General features: G+C 40.8%; 1 protein-coding gene across 2 annotated transcripts in view; it reads left to right on the forward strand.

Moving 5' to 3' along the window:
* LOC120530129 (b(0,+)-type amino acid transporter 1-like) overlaps positions 1–24,930 on the forward strand; it is a 96,040-nt gene that overhangs the window by 15,586 nt on the left and 55,524 nt on the right. Inside the window, exon 1 of one of the 2 annotated variants that reach the window (XM_039754321.1) lies at positions 6,336–7,026. The exons of the other annotated variant lie outside the window; for it this stretch is intronic. Coding sequence (XP_039610255.1) covers positions 6,489–7,026 — 538 coding nt within the window. The 5' untranslated portion in view covers positions 6,336–6,488. Of the gene's footprint in view, positions 1–6,335; positions 7,027–24,930 lie in introns of those variants that run through there. 2 annotated transcript variants of the gene reach the window in all.

A 24,930-nucleotide genomic window follows, 5' to 3' on the forward strand; every position in this document is an offset into this window, starting at 1 on the left:
GTCCAGACCCAGAATACGGACTGTGCAATTTTGTTTACTTCTTACTTATTTTGATTTAGAACAATTGTTTTATTCAATTACTGCTGTTTTTTCGATTTTCTATACAAATATTTCATTTATTGTGTTGTTTTATTCATATAATCTGTTTTTTACACAAACTTACAATTCAATATAAAACAATTACAATATTTATTAAATTCACCCTGTTGACCTCATCAATGTAGCATTTGCACTAAAATAATCTGAATAATTTATGCTATGTTGGGAATTAGCGGGGACGGGCGAGTTGGAGTGTCCCATGGAAAAGACTCGCCTCTGCTAACATCCCATTAGTTTTCTGGATCACTCCTGTCTTCTGTCTGGATGTAGATAGTGACGAGTCCTCTATGACTCTTAGGTCTTTCTCATGAGGGGTACTTTCAAGTTTCAGACCTCCCATTGTGTACTTAAATCTCACTTGATTACTTCCCATGTGTAATACTTTACATTTACTTTAATGAATTTCCTCTGTCTCAAATCTTCAAGCCTGTATGCTGTCTAAGTCCCTCTGTAACGGTTTAATGGATTCCAGATTATCTGCTAAACCAGGCATGTCAAACACGCAGCCCCCGGGCCACATGCGGCCCGCAACACAAATCTGTGCGGCCCGCATGACAGATCCTAGTTAGCACTGAACTTGTACAAAATGATTACTGTCGTTTGTGACTGAATCATTCTGCATCTTCGGCGTTGCTTATTGACTTTTCTTACTTCTGTCTTCTGACAAAAGCGCGTTTTCTCATGGCATTACGGTACCAGAAACGTCTTCTGCTAGTATAACCACGAGCCTTGACCAAAGTTAATGAGCCGTGATGTCGCAACTGAAGTGGTAGGCTGCAGCAGCGGACAGCAGGGGCGGCTTTAGGTATGTGCAAACTGTGCACCTGCACAGCGCCGCCACGCCAATATATATTGAATATAAAACAGAAAGAGAAAATAACAACATAGCTGACGGCAATGTGGCCGAAAAACATTGTGTTTCTTGTTAATTAGGACGCTGTATTTACTAATGTCGCTCGAGTCGGAGCAGTAAGCTATATGTAGTATTATAACGTTCTGTCGTAATGAGAATATCATGGGCCGCCACTTGGTTTTCAAGTTAAGGACACACGCATATAGAAGCGTGTCATGAGCACGAGGCGGCTATGCAGTGTCCGCAACAGACGTGGCCATCTGCTGTGCATCAGATACCAAATTGACATTGGCGGGTGAAGGGGCCATCGATTCTTTCTCTGTCCAGGGCCGCCACGAGCCTAGAGCCGCCCCTGCAGGCTACACTACTGGCCGGGCTGCTGAGACTGGCCACTGGGCAGAACTGACCATCACAAGTAGTAATATTTTCACGTTTTTCTGCTCTAGTTTTATGTCATTTTGTGCTAGTATTGTAACGAACAGTTAGTGCAGACTACAGCTGAAGATCTGAAGTGGTGAGTTGTTTATTAACAAATTTTTGTGATTTTGAGTTTGTAAAATTAGTGTAGGTCAGGGGGCTTTTTGCATATCGGCTTATTTTACAATATAGACTTTGAAGTAAATTTAGTAAAGTAAAATTTGATTTTTGGAGGATTTGTTTTCCAGTTTGAATTACTGAGCAGTGAATTCAGTGAGCGTTTTCGTGATTTCAGTTCACACGAACAGGACTTTGCGCTGTTCTGATACAACGTTGAAAATGCACCCAAGAATATCCAAATGGAATTGATTGAACTGCAGTCAGATTCTATTCTGATGGCAAAATACAACGAAGTTGGTGTGCCAGGCTTACCTGCCACCCTTGTATATGCAGATCTGTAAGCTGTCATCGAGAGTACTGTCTATGTTTGGAAGCACTTACCTTTGTGAGAAATTGTTTTTGTTAATGAAAGCTACCAAAACCCCACATCACTCAAGACTTACTGTCGAGCACCTTTCATCCCTCATAAAAGTTGCAGCTGCACAAGATTTCAAGCCTGATATTGACGAGCTGGTTACTAACAAGAGATGCCAAGTGTCGGGACAAAAGAAATGGATCTCAGACTGTAAGACTCCTATATAAGCAATGAATATAATATAATGAATATAATATAATAATATAAGGACCTAGCTAAGAGGCTAAGACTCTAATTGTACGCTGTTGTACGGAGAATGTATGGAAATAAATTGCTTTTCTTTAAACTTTAACTGTTACATTTTTTAAAGTTTTCAGTATTGGAAAGAAAGCTACAGTAACTTTGTATAATACTATAATAGTATTTGTTACAGTGCGGCCCGCTGACGTATGTATGGCAGTCGAAGCGGCCTACCAATGGTAGTGAGTTTGACATGTCTGTGCAATACCACCGTTCTTTGTATCATCTGCAAAACTTAACCAGCTTATTCTTGTCCAGATCATTTATGTGTATTTAAAAACAGCGACGGCCCCAGCACTGCCCCCTGCTGGACACCACTCAACATCACCGAGTTCTGATAAGGTTCCTCACGCCATGACCTTCTGCTTCCATTAAATTTCATCATCCACAAATCCACCCAAATCCATATGCTGTCCAACTCCCTTTATGACAATTCACCTGATTCTCCATTATCTACCCTTCTATCAAGTTTGGTATCATCTGCAAACTGAATCAGCTTATGGATTCTATTCTTGCCCAGATCATTTATGTACACCCACCTAAAGGATTATTAGGACTAATAATAATAAAAAACCATACTAATACGGTGTTTGACCCCCTTTCGCCTTCAGAACTGCCTTAATTCTACGTGGCATTGATTCAACAAGGTGCTGAAAGCATTCTTTAGAAATGTTGGCCCATATTGATAGGATAGCATCTTGCAGTTGATGGAGATTTGTGGGATGCACATCCAGGGCACGAAGCTCCCGTTCCACCACATCCCAAAGATGCTCTATTGGGTTGAGATCTGGTGACTATGAGGGCCATTTTAGTACAGTGAACTCATTGTCATGTTCAAGAAACCAATTTGAAATGATTCAAGCTTTGTGACATGGTGCATTATCCTGCTGGAAGTAGCCATCAGAGGATGGGTACATGGTGGTCATGAAGGGATGGACATGGTCAGAAACAATGTTCAGGTAGCCCGTGGCATTTAAACGATGCCCAATTGGCACTAAGGGGCCTAAAGTGGGCCAAGAAAACATCCCCCACACCATTACACCACCACCACCAGCCTGCACAGTGGTAACAAGGCATCCATGTTCTCATTCTGTTTACACCAAATTCTGACTCGACCATTTGATTGTCTCAACAGAAATCGAGACTCATCAGACCAGGCAACATTTTTCCAGTCTTCAACTGTCCAATTTTGGTGAGCTCGTGCAAATTGTAGCTTCTTTTTCCTATTTGTAGTGGAGATGAGTGGTACCCGGTGGGGTCTTCTGCTGTTGTAGCCCATCCGCCTCAAGGTTGTGCGTGTTGTGGCTTCACAAATGCTTTGCTGCATACCTCGGTTGTAACGAGTGGTTATTTCAGTCAAAGTTGCTCTTCTATCGGCTTGAATCACTCGGCCCATTCTCCTCTGACCTCTAGCATCAACAAGGCATTTTCGCCCACAGGACTGCCGCATACTGGATGTTTTTCCCTTTTCACACCATTCTTTGTAAACCCTAGAAATGGTTGTGCATGAAAATCCCAGTAACTGAGCAGATTGTGAAATACTCAGACCGGCCCGTCTGGCACCAACAACCATGCCACGCTCAAAATTGCTTAAATCACCTTTCTTTCTTATTCTGACATTCAGTTTGGAGTTCAGGAGATTGTCTTGACCAGGACCACACCCCTAAATACATTGAAGCAACTGCCATGTGATTGGTTGATTAGATAATTGCATTAATGAGAAATTGAACAGGTGTTCCTAGTAATCCTTTAGGTGAGTGTATATTTAAAAAGAGCAGGGGGCTCAGCACTGACCCCTGCTGGACACCACTTCTAACATTACCTAATTCTAAAAAGGGTTTCCCTCACCCTAATTCTTTCCTTCCTGTGTCTGAGCCAATTTTGCACCCACCTACAGACTGCACCCAGAATTCCTACTTGTTTTAGTTTCATCATCAGCCTCTCGTGTTGTGCCATATCAGAAGCCTTCTGGAAAACAAGATAAATAACATCATATGCCCCTCTCTGGTCTTCTCCTATTGTTGCTTTCCAATAGAAGTTCATCATAAGACTGAAACACAACCATCTTCTTCTGAACTCACGTTGACAGCTCACCATAACTCTCATTCTTGGCATGTCCTGCTTGATCGTTACCTTAATAATTCCTTCCATTAATTTACCCGTGATGCATGTTAAGCTTACTGGCCTATTGTTACTTACATGTACAGTCGTGGCCCAATGTTTTGAGAATGACACAAATATTAATTTTCACAAAGTTTGCTACCTCCGTTTTTATGATGGCAATTTGCATCAACTCCAGAATGTTCTGAAGAGTGATCAGATGAATTGCAATGAATTGTAAAGTCCCTCTTTGCATTGAAAATTAACTTAATCCCAAAACACCACTGCATGTCAGCCCTGCCACAAAAGGACCTGCTGACGTCATCTCAGTGATCCTCTCGTTAGCACGGGTGAGAGTGTCGACAAGGCTGGAGGTCACTCTGTCTTGCTGATTGAGTTAGAATAGCAGACTGAATGCTCAAAAACGAGGATGGTGCTTGAAATCCTTGCTCTTCCTCTGTTATCCATGGTTACCTGCAAGGAAACATGTGCAGTCATCATTGCTTTGCACAAAAAGGGCTTGACAGACAAGGATATTGCTGCTAGGAAGATTGCACCTAAATCAACCATATATCAGATCATCAAGAACTTCAAGGAGAGAGGTTCAATTGCTGTGAAGAAGGCTTCAGGGAGCTCAAGAAAGTCCAGCAAGCGCCAGGACCGTCTCCTAACATCGATTCAGCTGCGGGCACCACCAACACAGAGCTTGCTCAGGAACGGCAGCAGGTAGCTGTGAGGGAGGTGAAGACGTTTGGAGGATGGCCTGGTGGGCATCAAGAAGGGCTTCAAAGAAGCCAAGAAAAACATCAGGGACAGACTGATATTCTGGGATTGGACTGCTGAGGACTGCTTGGGGAAAGTCATCTTCTCTGATGAATCCCCTTTCCGATTGTTTGGAGCATCCAGGAAAAAAGAAAAGATGAGCAGCGCTACCAAAAGTCCTGTGTCATGCCAACAGTAAAGCATGCTGGGACCATTCATGTCACGTGTGGTTGCTTCTCAGCCAAGGCAGTGGGCTCACTCACAATTTTGCTTAATAACACAGCCAGGAATAAAGATTGGGACCAAAACATCCTCAGAGAGCAACTTCTACCAACCATCCAAGAACAGTTTGGTGACCAACAATGAACAATCCAGTATAATGGAGTACCAGGACATAAGGCAAAAGTGACAACTAAGTGGCTCGGGGAACAAAACGTCAAAATTGTGGAAACACCCCAGACCTTTAATCCCATTGAGAACTTGTGGTCAATCCTCAAGAGGCGGGTGGACAAACACCACAAGCTCCAAGTATTGATTCTACAAGAATGGGCTGCCATCAGTCAGAATTTTGCCCAGAATTTGATTGACAGACAGCCTGAAAGGGCGAATTGCAGAGAAAGAAGGGTCAACACTCTTTGCATAAACTTCATGGAACTGTCAATAAAAGCCTTTAAAACTTCTGAAATGCTTGTAATTCTACTTCAGTATACCAGAGAAACATCTGACAAAAAGATCTAAAAACACTGAAGCAGCACACTTTGTGAAAACCAATACTTGTGTGATTCTCAGAACTTTAGGCCACAGTCACCCTTTATTATATTTGTTAGCCACCATTGTAGCGTCAACTGCAAGTCTTTAAAATGTGGGAGGAATTCCGACGGCGCCCCATGACATAAAATAGAGCCATCCCAGCACGTGAAGGATGTGCAAGTTCTACAGTTTGGGCTGAGCCTCCTGGAGACGTGATGTGGCCATGTTAACCATTGTACCGCCATGCCGAGGACTTCTGAGGAGCTTGTCTCCTTCCCTTGTCGATACTTTGCATGTATTATAACATTTCACTCGGTTAAAATAAACTCATTTTGTGTTTGCTCATTTGCTTTTTCCAAGTAAATGGTGCTCATGGCTGTGAGTGCGTGTTATTTCAGTCAGTTACAAGCAGACTGATGTTATCCAAGCGCTCACAATTGTTAACTGCTGTAACTGTATTTCAATTTATATTAGCTAATGTTCAACTTTGCAAACTTAAAAAAGTTGCCCAAACTGAAGCAGAATGCTGTAGAGTTTCGAACCTTGGTGAAAATGGAACCTGCAGGGAACTCTAATGCCCGAGTTTCCAAGGATCCGAATGCAGACACCGTGCATTTCAAGAAAAATATCGGATATTATGAAGGATTTAATTTTATCCTGGGAGTTATCATCGGCTCAGGCATATTCATCTCTCCCACCGCGGTGATCCATTACTCTCATCACAATGTGGCCATGGCTCTGTCTGTCTGGGTGGCTTCTGGCTTGTTCTCCCTGATGGCGGCCCTCTGTTACGCCGAACTGGGAGTCACTCTGCCTTCTTCCGGGGGCTCGTACTTTTATGTCAAGAGAGCTCTTGGATCTGTTCCTGCGTTCATCCACGTGTGGACACTAACGTTTCTGATTCATCCGGCATCACTGGCGGCTCGAGCCTTCACCTTCACTGAGTATGCCTTACAGCCGTTCTACTCTGAATGTTCATCACCAGATGTGATCAAGAAAGCTCTTGCCGTCACCGTCATGCTGCTGCTCACTACCGTCAACTCTCTGAATGCCACGTGGGCCTTAAGGCTGCAGAATGTTTTCTCTACTCTGAAGCTCTCAGCCTTGACCACCATTGTTATTGGTGGGGTGGTCCAGCTCTGCAAAGGCCAAACTGACATCCTAGAAAGCGGTTTCTCAGGACAGTTGGCCAGTGCATCTGAAATCGCAGAAGCCGTCTACCAAGGAATGTGGGCCTACTCAGGCTGGTCTGCCCTCAATACCATTGCAGGTAACCTTGTCCATTAATTTATTAATTGAACTAAAATGATCAAAGCCAAAAATGCTGGTGGTTGTTGTAGATAGCCTATTGAGTGAGCCATCCATCCATCTACAAATCTTTTTTTCTAGGCCCATTTAAATGATTTGCTGGTCACAACCTGCCCTGACAGCAGTTAGTACACGACAGGAACCAAGTGTGGATGGGACTAAAAACATGTACGTCCAATAGACCGGTCAAATGATGTTGAGTAATCACAATATGTGCCTCGGTTCATCACGATTGACAGTAGCTAGTAGCCATGTAGAGGTCGCCCACCTGAAGGTAAGCATGTTCAGGTCAGGCCAGCACTTGAACGGGTGACCATCTAGGAAAACAGCTTGGGTGGCTGCTGGAAGAGATGTTGGTGAAGCCAGCAGGGGGTGCTTACCCTTTGCTCTGAATGGGGATCCCAATGATGCGGTGCAGTGATGAGGACACCGTGCTGTGAAAATGTCACTGAGACCTAAAACCGAGGTCCTGACTCTTTGTGGTCATTACTGAATATGGACATCCTTCTTAAATAGTAGGGTGTATCCTGGTTAAATTTGCCCTCCATGGCCATGTCAGTTCTGGCCCCCTAATCATCCCTTGTCTCTAACTGCCTATCTCTCTTATTAGCTAATATGTGGTGAGCATACTACTGCAAAAATGGCTGCCGCCGCATCATCCGGGTGGGTGCTACACATTAGTGGTTCCCCACTCACGATGAAAAGTGCTTTTCATAGTGAGGTAAGCATTACAGGGTGAGTCCAAATTACGTTAACACTAAAGGATTATTTTGATCTCTACCACACCTTTACAGGTTCGATGGATAGGCCGTAGTGGACCTTTGCCATGGCCTGCACACTTCCCTGATTTGACACCCTGTGATATCTGGTTATGGGGTATGGTGAAGGAGCGCATGTGTATAGCAGGAAATTTCATGATATCAATGACCTGAAGGACAGAATACGGATTGTGGTATCATCTATGCCCCACAAAATTTGTGTTCGGGCTTTAAATGGTACTGTTGCTCGTTAGGTTTTGTGTGTTGAACATGATGGCGAAAAGGTTGAGACATTCCTGTAGATCATCTTGCACATATGAAGTATGTTTTGTGAATAAATTGTTCCCGCCATTCAAATGTTAACATAATTTTGACTCACCCTGTACATAAATGTAAAAAATTATTATTATTAGCATAACATCAAATGACATGCAGCCGTATCCGGTTCTCGTTATGTAATCAAATTAATTTACTACACCCATATTGTAGTGAAAAGTCAAGCAAAATGACACCTCTTATTGGCTAATTAAACGGATTATAATATGCAAGCTTTCAAGGCAACTCAGACCCCTTCTAATTACATCTTACCTGAAGAAGGGGCCTGAGTTGCCTTCGAAAGCTTGCGTATTGTAATCTTTTTAGTTAGCCAATAAAAGCAGTGACGTGCGGTGAGGTTCATGGCTTCTTAGGCCCGGACTCCTTCAGAGTCAGATTTACAAATATATAAACCCAAAAGAGTAACTTATTCACTATTCAGTTTGTAGCGGTGCTACATAATAATAGGTATTTTTTTGTGTCTGTGCTGAGTTGTGTTTTGATATTGTCGTCCCGTTTACTATCATGTATGTGTGTGTAAGTAAATGTTGTCACCGTAAGTCAAACGGGGAAAGACGATGAAGGGAGACTGCAACCCTGAGACGGGAAATTTCCTGTTTACTCAACCAATTACATCTGAGAAATTCGGTTTTTAAACGAGAGGAGCGGAAAAGACAAGAGAGGTGAGGAGAAAGGCAAGGAGAGAGAAAGGAGATCGTGAGAAGCAAGGAGCCGCTTTACACATTCATTTTCCAACTTATCACTTCTGATCATTGTGCAATGCTTTTTCAGTATCCCGATTATCATAACGAAAACCAGTGCAGAGAAACCCCGGGGTTTGGATTCCTATCAGCCATTGCCGACGACTTACACAGTGAGGCAAAATATCACTTCAGCCAATATTCAGTTATCACCGGACTTTATTAGCTTTGGACTAATTCATTACATACATTTCGACTGACAATTGTGTTATATATATATATGTTACAGCCAAAACCCGAAGTTCGGCCAGTCATTTCACATTTTGGCCGATAGGTGTGGCCAAAGTCCGAATTACTAGAAATGACCAGTGTATATGCTACTTTAGTCAGCCATTTTATGAAGTGGTGAGAACTCCCTGGCCAAAATTCGATGTGCTAATGAAAGACTGTCTGCGGGTCTTGTTCAGAAAGCGGACACCACTTGAGATGGCCTTTCCCTCGCCCAAACACTAACCTTAAGGTCAATAAAATAGGTCATTGATGTTAAGTCACTATTTTAGGGCTAAAATGATAACAGAAATGTGAAACCTACTTATATACTTAATCGTAATTATTGTGAAACAATCAAGTGGCATCTGCTTTCTGAACAAGAGCCGCCAAGGCTACACTTGATGCAATTGCAATCCTAAGTGAGCAAGAAATTGCTGCTCATGCCTTTTTTTTCTTCTGACTTTGGCCGATTGCCTCATGCTATTTCGCAAACTGGCTGGCCTAATCCCGAAATCAAGGATAAGATTAAACATTGGTTGATCAATTTACAGCGACATCACTTTGGCCGATTTCAGGTTTTGGCCGTAACATATATAATCATTCACTGGTGTCTTTGTGATAGTGGTGAATTGTCTGCACATATTTAGTACTGAGTATTTGTCGGCCCTCGTGTGTGTATATATAGGTTTATCCACTGTCAATATATCTACACTTGATTTTACATTTTCTGACTTGTATTGTCTGTTATTTCATCATTTGGGGAATAAAGGACTGTTTGTAAGGTGTATGGATTGTTATTAGCTTGAGAATCCACAGGTTAGCTAAGGCAATAGTCTTGGTAGTGTAGTTGCCGGTCTGAGTAAAGGGGTCGGCCATTACAAATTGGTAGCATGCACATTGACAACTGGTTATGTTTCATATCTCATCAGCAGTCTTTACACACACACATCGGTAAGGTACATGTTTGGCTAAGAAAGAACATTACGTTTTGAGAGAGAGCATATTTGCTCCTCACCTTACATGTGTTCTAAATTTTCTGTTGCAATTTCACAATCCACACTCATTCAATACAAATGAAAGTACTGAGTGGTGTACAAACAATTTTGACCTTAATTAAAATATTTAGTTGTTTTTAAAAGCTTTTAATTCTGATGCTTTAATCAATTTTAATACAGACTGTTCAACAAAAGGATAACAAGAAAAATAAAAGAATATTTTATTTCAGGTCAAAATTTTGTTTTTAAATATAGGATTGTTTTTTTTCTTAGTCTGATCCCATTTTTTATAAAATTGAAAATGTTTCTGGTCTTACCTTTATTTGTAAATGAAGTCTATGCACCTATCTTTCGCCATGAAAATCTCCATCACTTTCTTGTAAAAGTCCTCCTTATTTTGCTTTAGTTTTAAAAATTTTAATCTTCCATTTTGGCAGTCAGTCCGAACAAAAAATAAAAATAAATGGCCCACTGCAGTGCACTTGACTTTCTGATGTTGCTAATTTATCGGCGCCTCTGCATAGAAGAACAGCATCAACGAGCACCCATTGGGCTCACATGCACCCCTTTCAGGGCGGCACAGTACTGTCTGCCTCACACACCTTATGCATTTTCACTGCGGCTTTATGTCCGATCAGCAAGACTAAATATGTCACACAAATTCATTAAAGATATTAGCCGGATTGTGGAAAGTCAGGGTGCATAATAAACGTGTCTGCAAACATTATATTGGCGACATACAGAGAGACAGCAACAGGCACGCCCCAATCACACGCATCAGCCCAGTGGGTGAGGGAGAGGGAAGGTAAGGCTTGTCGCTGCCTCACCTCACGTTTCTCCCCTATATTTGAAAAGGAAATGTGCCAATTCAGTGATTTTGACTGTAAAAATTATCAAAATTAATGGAATCATACAAAAAACAAATTTACATGCATAGCACAGACCAGTGGACACATTTTGTTTTATGTTATCATTATTAGTTTTTTTACTTTTAATGATGACAGGTGAGGCTCTGCCTCCCCTGCCTCCCCTGACCGTACGTCCCTGAATAAAAGGGGTAATTTTGTTTGACTTCTCACTACATTCATAATGGCTACCAGGGTACAAAACCCTAATACTACACCCATATTGCAATAACAGCACCGTACAAGAATGATTCTGCCTTTAATAACCGTAAGCAGTGGCATTCCATTAACACACAAGTCATCTGCAATTTTAACAGTGTGGAACAGCACTTTAGAAGTGCCACACAGGTTTTATCGGGTTGTTTCCCTTGTCAATTGTGTGTCATTATTTAGGGACACCTGATGCTTAACATGGATCGCCCCACCCCATCGCCCCCCCACATTGTTGATTTTGTTTCACAGTGGTGCTCATTGCCTTGCAGGATCTCCCCTTCCTCATCCCCCAGTGATCACCAGTCATGTGTCGTTGCTTCACGATACTCTTAGCTACACACTGGACTCCTCCAGCACCCAAATACCCCACTGAAAGAATAACTCCATTTTGAATCTGCACATATGTTATTCACGCCCACTGTTTGCCACTTCATGCTCAAATCCAGGTAACGTTTTATAAAAGAGACCCCTGGTGTGCGAATTTTCCTCTTATTGGTGTCATGTTGTGCTGCTCAAAAAGTTTTGGATTTTGGAATTGCACATAAGGGATACTACACCTGTACTGACATTTTCTTAAATATTTAAGTCCTTAACTCTTAATAGGCAAAACAAAAAAGTGAGATTTTGTAACTCCCACCCTTAACTGCCCCTGATATTGCATTTAAAGATTCTAACAAGGGATTACAGAAAACATTACAATGTTAGTAGAATCTGGACGAGCCCGACAAAACCCCCCAGTCCTATTCACTTCATGCTCCTAAAATAACATCAAGTCGAGTTTTGTAAGTCCCTAAATTCCTCCTGTCCACCACACTGCTTGGTCACTTACTCCATGAGTCTGTGGTTCTCTGTGTGAAGAAAACCTTCCTAACGTTTGTGCGAAATTTACTCTAAACAAGTTTCCAACTGCATCCCCGTGTTTTTGTTAAACTCATTTTAAAGTCACCGTCTTGATCCACTGCACTAATTCCCTTCATAATTTTAAACACTTCGATCAGGTCTCCTCGTAATCTTCTTTTTCATCTGTTTCTTTGGCTCTCCATGTGAAGGTGTTTTGTGTGGTTCTGTAAATCTTTTAGCTTCCTCTTGCACATCAAGATGCTTTTTTAATGAATTGTTTTTATGTAAAAATAGTAACATGGTTGGATAAAGAAAAACAACTTTTTAAATTTACAAATACATACCATACCATTTTCTAAGCCCACTCAGTCCTGAGCAATGTCACAAGGGGATAGAGCCAGTCTAAACAACCACAGGGCACAAGGCAGGAACAGACCCTGAACAGGGTGCCAGGCCAACGCAGCAGAGTTTACAAATACATATTTTTCTGCCCACACCGCACTGTTGAGAGCTTAAATAACTCGGCACATCCACATAAGAACGACAAGGATGAACTTTCTTGATGGCTTTTACCGGACATACAGCACTGAAACATATACAAAGGAAACATACAGATATTTACAGGTGTACAACCAAAGACAATAAGTACAAAGTAATTCTTTACAAACAGACAGAATACATTAAACAAGAAAGATTTAAGATATAAGATACTTGCAAGGCGAGTTGTTTCCAAGACTGAGATTCAGATTACTGCGTACCACAACTAACCAAGCCCAGGGGTTTCTATACCTTAAAGATACATTTTGGGCTTGAACGAAACAAAAGGTAAAGGGGCGCCTACATCAACAACGACAACAACATTTATTTCTATACCACGTTTTCATATAACTGATGTTGCTCAAAGTGCTTTAGATAATGAAGAAAGAGAAAAAAGACAAAATAAATAAGAAAATAGAATTCGGGAACACTAACATAGAATAAAAGTAAGGTCCAATGGCCAGGGAGGACAGAAAAAACAAAAAAACTCCAAATGGCTGGAGAAAAAAAAAACAAAATCTGCAGGGGTTCCAGGCCATAAGACCACCCAGCCCCCTCTAGGCATTCTACCTGACAGAAATGATCTCAATCAGTCCTCATTATATTCAGGGTTCACATGGAAGAATTTGATGATGACGGTCATGTGGACTTCTGGCCTTTAATCCATCAATGAGACACAAGGGGTGCATTATATTGAAATGTTCATTATGGGACCTACGTGCTTTACGTGAGCTGCATGGACATTTATAACTCCCCTGTGAGTGTGGGATGTGTTACTAAATGACAAGACAAAGGAGGGTCACAGCTCAACAAATAACAGTAACAGCAAACAGCATGTGGGCAGAACACATATGAATCTAAATCAAGTAAAAGTCAGAATTAGCTGTAAGCCCCTGTAATTCAGGGTGTTCGTAATACAGTGGAACCTCGGTTTGCGAGCATAATTCGTTCCGGAAACGTGCTCGCAATCCAAAGCACTCGTATATCAAAGCGAATTTCCCCATAAGAAATAATGGAAACTCAGATGATTCGTTCCACAACCCAAAACTATAAAATAAAAAATATAAAGTAAAAATACGTAAAACAAATTAACCTGCACTTTACCTTTAAAAAGAATCATGGTTGATGTGAGTGAGTTTCTAAACTCATGTGGGATTCCACCCAACGGGACGACACGCGGAAGAGCGTCCCAAAGCAATCGCAGTCTCCCAGCGCTGTAGCAGTTCGCGGTATAAGCGCATTTAAAAAGATCACAGACATGCTATAAGCACCTGCCGTCAATGGGTGATACAAGGAACATTATAAAGATCCTGCTACAATAAATAACAGCGCTGTTGCTGTTTCAAGCTGAAGGCGGCTGGTGTTGTTAAAGTACTGAGACTCAGCTTCGTGTTTTGGGGCGCAAGATGGGGACTCGCACTTCACAGCGCACACACACACAGTCACAATGCTGTAGTAATCAGTATACGCTCATACGGATGTTGACTATATGAGTGAGGCACACAGACTCAGACGGAGAATAGGAGACGATTGCCCTCAAGAGTAGAGAGAGACGCGCTGTGCGCGAGCAAGAGAGATAAGGAGAGAGAGAGAGAGAAGAACCATCAGCTCAGTTGTGATCACATGACACTCAGCAGACAAAGTGTATCCATACTGCTCGTATTGCAAGACATCGCTCGTTTATCAAGTCAAAATTTATAAAAAAATTTTGCTCATCTTGCAAAACACTCGTAAACCAAGGTTCCACTGTAAATGTAATAATTTAATTCATGAGGTAAAAGAACATAATAAACAAGAATAGTTGATTCAGTTACTTCAAATATTAAAGTGTGTGCTTCAATATAACTGTTTAAAGCGTAAATGTTCTTGATCATAACAGAAATTGGTCATTCCTCTCACACTGTGATAGAAGCCAGCAAATGGCTGTAGCCTTAGCAAAGTATCAAAAATCAAAAATAACATCTGTAACAGACCGGCCGTGTTACCTGTGTTATGTCCCATGAGCTTTAGGGGTGGTGCCCCAAGAGGTGGGGCCACCTGCCAATCATTACCAGGAACTGCCCTCCACTCTATAAACTGCAAGGCTGTCCTGGGGCCTCACGCATAATGGCATGCATAGAATTCACACTAAAACATGGCATACGGAGGAAAGCAGAAATGTGTGTACACACAAAAAAATCCAGATACATAAATCTGTGCGTACGCCAAGTTCCACGTTCTTCCACTCCATAAATCCTGGTCAGCACGAAAAATAACACTCGTGCACACGCCTGCCACCCCACCCCGACTCCTCCCAAAATTACACCTCTTTGAATATGCAAATCGATGTAAATAGCCCCTTATGGTTTGCGTTCTGTGAAAACACAATGGAAAAAGCAAAAGGGAAAAATAGATGAATTTCAGCAAATACCAAATAGAGGCAAAGAAAAACTTAGTATTTGTTGGTTTAAGTAGTGATATAAACAACAAAATGAAGTTGATCGAGTGACATAGAGTGGTGGAGAAACTCAAAAGTTCACGTTAAGAAAGTAGCACAGTGCCTGAAATAAATAAGAAGTGGTCAGATATCAAAGTTGCCACAAAAAGGCGAGTCATAGCCCATTGTCTGAGTGTCGTATGGAAGCGTACTAGGGTACAGAGAATAGAAAAAAAATAGGGACACCGTGGGAAAAACAGGTTGAAATTTCCACTTTAGTCACGTAGTTTATATTGTCATTAAAGTAGAACATCATAAATTTCATTTTAAAATCGTTTAATTTAATAGTTTCTCAAATTTTATCGTAACTAAAGTAGCACATTAAAAGCTTCGTATTCTATGTACTCTTACGTGTGTGAATCAGTACGTGCTTCTTAATCGGGCTTTCTCTTACGCCGACAGGACACAGAATTCATGAGGTTACAGCTCTCTGATCAATTTAAATGCTGATTTTTCATGATGATAGAAATTGAAGCATGTATAAAACATGGAGGTGCAGCGATAGTGATGAGCTGGCGCTCTGTCCAGAGATTGATCATGCCTTCCGCAAGATGCTTGCTGCGCTGTATGCGACCCTCAATGAAGTAATTTAATGCAGCAGTACTGTCTCTTTCAAACGTACTAACCTCCAATTCTTGTCCTTCTTATTCTTTCTCCAAATAACCAATCCCCACACAATCAGCTCTTTAATAAATGTCAAGCCATCTGTAAGCTTAGAATGCCAAATCTTTAAAACTTTTAAGGAACATTGAAATATCTTCGTAGTACATGTTTAAATTATTCCATCCATCTATCTTTCCAGTGTTGCGCCAGCCCCAGCAAGAATACAGCGTGAGGCAGGAACAATCCATGAACGGAGCGCAAGCTCATCGCTACCGCTGCGGGATCAACTCCTCGCATATTTAATTATTAACAATATTCATTATTTAAATGAAGTTAAAAATGTATCTGTATGCAATATTTATACTTTACTACATTTCATCTTAAAAATTATATCAAGAGCTCCATGAAGATAGTACCTGAAAATCTAAATCGACTTAGAAGCCAGTTGTCATTATCTGTAAATACGCATTCTCTTCTATTGAATTGAAATGAATTCCTTTATTGTTATTGTATGGTACAATGAGATTCCATATGCAAATCCTCCATAAACTTATCACTCTCTCTGTATATAAAATCCTAACCCCAAAAAGTGCAATGATTTTGTGCAATGATTTTATGTGACTTTTTATGTCACATTTTTTGTCACTCTTTAAATCTGGCTTATTTTAAAACCTATATATATATATATATGTTTGGTATCATTCTTTTCAGTTTTTATTGAACTTTATTGTGATGTTGTTAGATATTCAGATTCTTATTCTGTCTTTAAATTATAAACTAAGATATCAAGAAAGTCGTGGTTTATAAGAATGTCAGTTAAAAGCGGATCGTATATTTAGTCTCTTATAAATACTCATCGAGCATAGTGGACCTCAGTTTAAACGGGAATACTCCAATCGGTAAGAGAGTAAATATTTTATTCTCATTTCATGATTTTTACTCCATTAAATAATAATAAATTTTTCTTTTACATATTTATAGAATTTTGTGATTTTGACTCCAATGAATAATACTTTTACAGATTTTACTCTAATTGTGGCCGCAACTGGGGGTTGGGCTTGCCCACTTAATTTTCCTATAAAATGGCAAAATAACAGCAACAACAACAATAATAATAGGATAAAAACATTGAAAAATATACAATTTGAAAGCATAAGAGGCTCAGGTTGTGCGATATTACAACTGTAGTGTAAGTTTACAGTGAGGTGAGGATACTTATAAGTCCAAACAGTTCTACCGGGAGCAACTGATGGACTGATTGAGTGCATTTAGAGTTCTTGGGATTAAAGTGTTTCTGAACCACAAGGTCCCTACAAGAAAGGCTCTGAAGCGTTTGCCAAATAAGAGAAGTTCAAATAGACTGTGCGCATGGCTGTAACAGCATGTGCTAAATGCTTTATCCCAATATTTCTCACCGCTTTTGACACAATCTGCTGTAGAGCTTCCCGATCAGCTGCTACACAGCTGTGATTCCACACTCAGATACGTTGGGTTAAAATACTCCAAGTGGTACATTAAGTGTAGCAACACTAAAGTGGATATGGTATTTGGAATATTTTGGCCATTCTGTGCACCTATATGGTTACCGGTTGATTACAACCAGATGCCTTGAACGAAAAAACGATACGTGGTTAATTGCAGTGTATTTGATAAAGCCGAGTCAGGGATCTAAAAATAAAGGGAAAACACACTGGAACAAAAGCATTGCTTTGACACTTGGTGCCGACAGTTTGCAAAAAGAAGTTGGAGAACTTGCGTACGCTATGGTTTGAGCTGGTGTGAGAATGTGCATGGCTTTTCACAAAGTTTAGCTTTTATACATCACAATGTGAGTGTGGAAATGGCCGTACACAAACATTTTTGTGTGTACACACCATTTATACATGAGGCCCCTGGTGGTTCATTTCAAATGCGCTAGGGTGTGGAGGCTTCACTTGTGTTTGCTGTGCTTGGTACCTTTGCAATTCCTGGCTTTTTGAACCAGTGCTGAATCGGGACTGTGTTTCCTGTGGATTTCCTTTCTTTCTCAGACAATTCCTTTTTTGCTTTTATGATGGACGGCCAGTAGCTCAACCCAGCCTCCCTGGGAATGGAAGGATGGGGGAAGGCAGCTACTTGGGGACACTGCCTTCCCCAAGATGCTAGATAGCAGCTTACCTGGACTGTAGTGATTTCCCGCAGGGCATCATGGAAAATGGAGTTAGCTATCACAGTCCTGCTGGGTACCGTGGGTGCCACCAGGGGATATTGTGGAAAGACAAAGATGAAAGACGAGCTTCTCGCCTAGCCCAGAAGTACTAGTAGGTCACATGGATAGAAGAACAGAAGTACTTCTGGGTTGGACAATATATAAAAGACTGCGGAGAACCCAGTAGGCGAGCTGGAGTTGGGAGGTGGTGGACAGAACTTGCTGGAAGGTGTGGAGAAAGAGGAGAAAAATTTGAGTGTATTGTGTTTACTAGCCTGTTATCTGTGGCTGTGGGACTTGGAGGGTTCTGGACAAGAAGAAAATAATTAGAGAATACTAGGGGGCTTTGCCCCATACTCGCTTCGCTTGCCAACCCCTGTGCCTGCCTTATGTGTTAGCCACTTTGTGGTTCTGCTGCTCACATATGGGGATGTGGATGTACAACCGATTGTTATTTTCATGGGAATTTTTACATATGCATAATAGAACTAACTATTTTACATTACAGCGAGTAATTAACCACATTAAAAAATAGTAAAACGGAATCATTTGAAAGAAAATGATGTTTCATGTTGTGTTAGAGTTATTCGTTGCGTAATACAATTTCTTTCTGTTTGGTTTTGAAATTAACATGCAAATACTTTTTAAACGCACACTTTTACAGTAAACTTTCAGTAAAAACAATTTTGTCAATATCACATTGAATTTTGATTCTGTGTTTGGACTTTCATCATTTTTTCATCGTATAACTGCCCGTAATTGAATTTTGTTTCTTACTCTCTATTAAATTAAATGACATGTTTGAATGTTTGGCTCTTAGATTTGTTAATTGTCTTTGTAAAAGCTATTCTAACAGGAACGTTTTAATACGAATGGCATATCAAGATCTCCTTTGTTGTCTAATGTTATCCCCTAAAGATGTACTACATTACCTTTTTTTGGATACATCCTTCTTTCTACAGTAATTTGTGTGGTGGACGATCAGATGGTGTTAACACATGAAGATATGCTTCATGATATTGAAAGTTGATATTTTCATCTTCTGCACCATTACCACCAATTGTTTTAGCATAGTCTATTGAAATGCATTTAACCAATTTGCCGTGTAACCGATTGTCATTTTTGCCATTAATTCATTTGACTTCATCGTTGCTAGGATTGCCCGTGTACTCATTTCTTCTGTTGATAGCCTTTCAGGATGAAATTCTTCAATAAGATTTGGACATAATAAGTCTTCTTTAATTGGAAACTTAAAGTGAGGAAAACGTAAAAATTTATAAGAGCTGAGAGTGCAGAAACTGTGTCTAACAAAAGCATTCACACGAATGAGATGTGAGAGGACCGCGGGCAGGGTTGAAAATGGTTGAGAGGAGGGAGGGACTTGACAAAATCTCATGGCCAAAGTCTCGTCTCGCAGGACTTGAAAAAATCCTCCAAAAAGTCTTGTCTCATCTCAGGATTGTTTTATTATAATAGAGAGACTTCTTAGTGCTTTTACCTTGTGTACTGCATGTCTGTACGTTGGGTTTCAGGGCCAACAGTGACCCCTGGCATCCACACCTCACATTCATAAATCACTGACCTTGAAACAGTCTAAAAAGATATGTGACATGCATATGTTGGAAATTTGTCATGTTTGACCTAACTTTTTAGAGGACTAGGAGCACCAGTAAAAAAGCAAGCATCGAAAAAATGATTACATTTGTGATCAGCAAACTTCGAAAATCTCCATGTGTCTATCTTACTGATCGTGATTTTTTGAAAAATTTTATGAAAAATGTTGTCATAAATATATAAATATACTAGATAGACTAGAAAGACACTGTATGATAGATAGATCATTTTAATTTTAAAAATAACCTTTATTATGAACAATAACAAAGTAAATGTAAAGAAAATATCAACATATCAATATAAACAATCAATGACAAGAAACAAATTCCAGAATAAACAGATGAGGCAAAGATCAGACCCCCACTACTCCATCTTACACTCCTCCTACTTCACACAGGTTATCGAAGCCCATCAATGCTTTCTCTTTCTCTTTCTCTTGCCCACCACAGTGAACTCAGAAGTTCATTTTCAGTTCCCCTTCATCAACAGAGCACAGCACTCCTTTCACCTTCCTACAAATTTTTGAACACCCCCATTCTATTCATCTGTTTATAATATGCAAATTCCTTATTTTTGAATAAACATTCAACTTAAAAATCAAACAAATATCCGTAGGTTTTGACCCACATTGCTTATTATTTCGACTTTTTAAAATGCTTCACCTAATAGAAAGTTGCATCGAGTTTTCTTATTATATTTAATTCCAAAAATGAACAGGACTTCATTAAAAGTTCCAATCAAATTGGTACACAAAGCTTCAAAAAATCTGAAGAATATCCTCAGTCATTTCTTTCTGCCCACAGAAAATGCAACAATAATTTATCAGCTTCTTTAATAATTTTTAAAAAGGAGATGGTGGCAATGATCCCATGCAAGTCTGCAGTTCTTTTGTTGCTCGGTGGCTTGTAGAACTCCCTCCACGCAGGTCCACTCCCAGCTTCTCCCTCCATGGAGTGTCCAGTACAGACCCCAATGCAGTGAAGTGAGTCAGTAGTACTCATAAAGCTCTCTCTTGGACAGAGAAGCAAAGCCCACCACTGTTCCTTTGGTGAACTGAACAACTGAATGTTCTGGCAGTAACGAGAGGTCCACAGCGGGGCAAACATTCAACTTATTACCAGTGGAGCAGATGTAGTCATTGAGTAAGTGGTAATCTTTAGCTATGGAGGACAGAAAATGCTGAATCACCCTGACTGACTTTACTTCAAGAAGAGAAGCCAAGACTTCAGTATCAATGAATGACTTGGTAGTGGCATCATAAATCTGTGCCAGTTTCAGTACCTGGTTCTTAATAAGAACTGCAGCCACTCGGTTGTGTGAAAATTCCTCCTAAACACCAAGTGCTACATTAATAGGACACCTCTGTAAAATTTTGGCAACACAGAAAGGTCCATTTTTTGTAAATGTATCACCAAAAGTGCTTCATCAAACCCTAACCCACCCACACGACAAAGGAAAGTCAGTGCTAACTCCCTCCAACTCAGGGAATACGAAATGCAGAAAAGTTTCTGTAGGACTTGGAGCCTGAGGGCAGCAACTTATGAGGGGATATCCAGGTCCATGACCGCCTTCTTCCAACGGTAAAAACAGCACACTCTGCTTTAGCCAGTGCAAGCCGTCCCAGAAGAAATCAACCAGAACTCTTTGGATCTTCTTAAAAAGCCCCAAAGGGTGGTCACCACACATGAGTTTGTGCCACAGCATTGAGGCCACTAAATTATTGATGACGATCACCCGCCCTCTGTATGACAGTTTAAGTACAATATACAGTGGTGTGGAAAACTATTTTCCCCCTTCCTGATTTCTTATTCTTTTGCATGTTTGTCACACAAAATGTTTCTAATCATCAAACACATTTAACCATTAGTCAAATATAACACAAGTAAACACAAAATGCAGTTTTTAAATGGTTTTTATTATTTAGGGAGAAAAAAATCCAAACCTACATGGCCCTGTGTGAAAAAGTAATTGCTCCCTTGTTAAAAATAACCTAACTGTGGTGTATCACACCTGAGTTCAATTTGCGTAGCCACCCCCAGGCCTGATTACTGCCACACCTGTTTCAATCAAGAAATCACTTAAATAGGAGCTGCCTGACACAGAGAAGTAGACCAAAAGCACCTCAAAAGCTAGACATCATGCCAAGATCCAAAGAAATTCAGGAACAAATGAGAACAGAAGTCATTGAGATCTATCAGTCTGGTAAAGGTTATAAAGCCATTTCTAAAGCTTTGGGACTCCAGCGAACCACAGTGAGAGCCATTATCCACAAATGGCAAAAACATGGAACAGTGGTGAACCTTCCCAGGAGTGGCCGCCGACCAAAATTACCCCAAGAGCGCAGAGACGACTCATCTGAGAGGTCACAAAAGACCCCAAGACAACGTTTAAAGAACTGCAGGCCTCACTTGCCTCAATTAAGGTCAGTGTTCACGACTCCACCATAAGAAAGAGACTGGGCAAAAACGGCCTGCATGGCAGATTTCCAAGACGCAAACCACTGTTAAGCAAAAGAACATTAGGGCTCGTCTCAATTTTGCTAAGAAACATCTCAATGATTGCCAAGACTTTTGGGAAAATACCTTGTGGACTGATGAGACAAAAGTTGAACTTTTGGAAGGCAAATGTCCCGTTACATCTGGCGTAAAAGGAACACAGCATTTCAGAAAAGAACATCATACCAACAGTAAAATATGGTGGTGGTAGTGTGATGGTCTGGGGTTGTTTTGCTGCTTCAGGACCTGGAAGGCTTGCTGTGATAGATGGAACCATGAATTCTACTGTCTACCAAAAAATCATGAAGGAGAATGTCCGGCCATCTGTTCGTCAACTCAAGCTGAAGCGATCTTGGGTGCTGCAACAGGACAATGACCCAAAACACACCAGCAAATCCACCTCTGAATGGCTGAAGAAAAACAAAATGAAGACTTTGGAGTGGCCTAGTCAAAGTCCTGACCTGAATCCAATTGAGATGCTATGGCATGACCTTAAAAAGGCGGTTCATGCTAGAAAACCCTCAAATAAAGCTGAATTACAACAATTCTGCAAAGATGAGTGGGCCAAAATTCCTCCAGAGCTGTAAAGACTCATTGCAAGTTATCGCAAACGCTTGATTGCAGCTATTGCTGCTAAGGGTGGCCCAACCCGTTTTTAGGTTCGGGGGCAATTACTTTTTCACACAGGGCCATGTAGGTTTGGATTTTTTTTTCTCCCTAAATAATAAAAACCATAATTTAAAAACTGCATTTTGTGTTTACTTGTGTTATATTTGACTAATGGTTAAATGTGTTTGATAATCAGAAACATTTTGTGTGACAAACATGCAAAAGAATAAGAAATCAGGAAGGGGGCAAATAGTTTTTCACACCACTGTAGTTCCACTTGTTCAGGCAAGAGGTCACTTTCTGTAATAGTCCCTCCAAATTACTCTCGCCCACCCATTCACTGCCCATGACCACTCCAAGATACCTGAAGCACTTCCTGTTTCACATTAGGCCACCAGGCAAGTCTGGTAGTGGACATCCAGACCAGGAGCCCAGTAAGAAGGCGTTACTCTTAGCCCAATTGATTTTTGCTGATGATATGTTCTCAAATGTTTGTTGGCAAGAAATTAAAACTTCAGTGTCACCCTTTCATTTGATGAACACCACAATATCATCAGCATAGGCCAAACATTTGAAAGTAACATTTGGGCAGGATGGAAATGTCACCTCCTGTAGTCTTCGCCTCAGCTGAAAAAGAAACGGCTCGATGACCAACGCATAGAGCATGCTGGACAAGGGGCAGCCCTGCCAAATTCCCCTCCTAACTGGAAACGGTGCGCTCAGAGTGCCATTAACTTTTAAAATCCCAAAAGCATTGGTGTACAGCAGTGCAATCATCTAAACAAAATTATCTCCAAACCCAAAACATATCAAAGTTTTAAACAAAAAACGGTGATCTACTCGGTCAAAACCTTTCTCTTGGTCAATGGATAAGATTCCTAAATCCATCTCAGAAAAATTCGAGGCTGAAATGATATCCTGGAATACAAAAATGTGGTCATAAATATTTAAATATACTACTGAAAAGACACTATATGATAGATAGATAGATACAGTAGATAGATAGATAGATAGAACTTTATTTTTCCCCAGGAGGACACTTGGCTTAAATGATCTGAGGAAGAAAAACACCCTGAGTGTTTCAACATCTTTGGCAGCCCCTTGTGTTTTTGTTGCCAATTTCACACTGTGAACGTATCCAAATGTTTAGATCACCATGCCCTTTTCTATTTAATTAGAACATGTTAGACCTTCTTCACAGATATTTTGGTATTTGTGTGCTTAGCACTAAACTTTACTGTTTGTTGGATTCCTGTTTTTGGGATGCCAGTCAAAAATACCATTACATTAAACTAGCAAGATTACATATAAACACAATTATGGCTGAAATGTCTAATATTTAACTTGGCCGAGATAAAAGGATTGTCCACACCTGAAATGTTTTAAACCTGACAAGCGTTGGCTGCAGTAATAATGAAACCAATAAAATATTTTGCCACATCACCCGAAATTAAATTAAATGATGGCAGTATTTATTTTCGGAAGGCTGTTGGATATTGTGAAGGATTTAGTTTTATAGTTGGGACTATGATTGGCTCAGGCATATTCATCTCACCCACCGGGGTGATCAGATTCTCTCATCTCAATGTCGGCGTAGCTCTCTGTCTATGGGGGGCTTGTGGCCTGTTGTCTCTCATGGCTGCCCTTTGTTATGCAGAGCTGGGAGTCAGTATGCCTTCCTCAGGTGGATCATACTATTACAACAAAAGAGCGGTAGGACCCATTCCTGCGTTCATCTTCATGTGCACTCGGACGTTTTATAGAAGTCCAGCATCAGCCGCCGTGAAAGCTCTCACTTTGTCTGAGTACGCCTTGCAGCCTTTTTATGGGGAATTTGGGGTGCCTGAAATAACAAAGAAATTGCTCGCTGTGTCCGTCCTGCTGTTCCTCACCGTCGTCAACTGCTTTAACACCAAGTGGGCTGTCCTAGTGCAGAAGGTCTTTACCTTCTTAAAGATTTCAGCACTGAATGTCATCATTTTCGGTGGGATAATCCAACTCTGTAATGGGAAAACCGGCAGCCTGGCCAACGGCTTCTCTGGAGAACTCCCTAATGCAGCTGATATTGCACAAGGAGTTTACCAAGGAATGTGGGCTTATTCTGGCTGGAGTGCAGTCAACACCATTGCAGGTAATCGTAACAGTTTGAATCCCTTTATTTATCCCAGAGGGGAAATTGTCTTTCTGCATGACTGTCAGAGCAGAGGGTCAGCAATTGTACAGCCCTAACCCTAATCTAACCTTGGATTAATTTTCAATTTAATGGCCTTACCATCCATTATCCAACCCACTATATCCTAACTACAGGGTCACGGGGGTCTGCTGGAGCCAATCCCAGCCAACACAG

Source organism: Polypterus senegalus, chromosome 5, assembly GCF_016835505.1.
Source record: "Polypterus senegalus isolate Bchr_013 chromosome 5, ASM1683550v1, whole genome shotgun sequence".
NCBI classification, from domain to species: Eukaryota; Metazoa; Chordata; class Cladistia; order Polypteriformes; family Polypteridae; genus Polypterus; species Polypterus senegalus.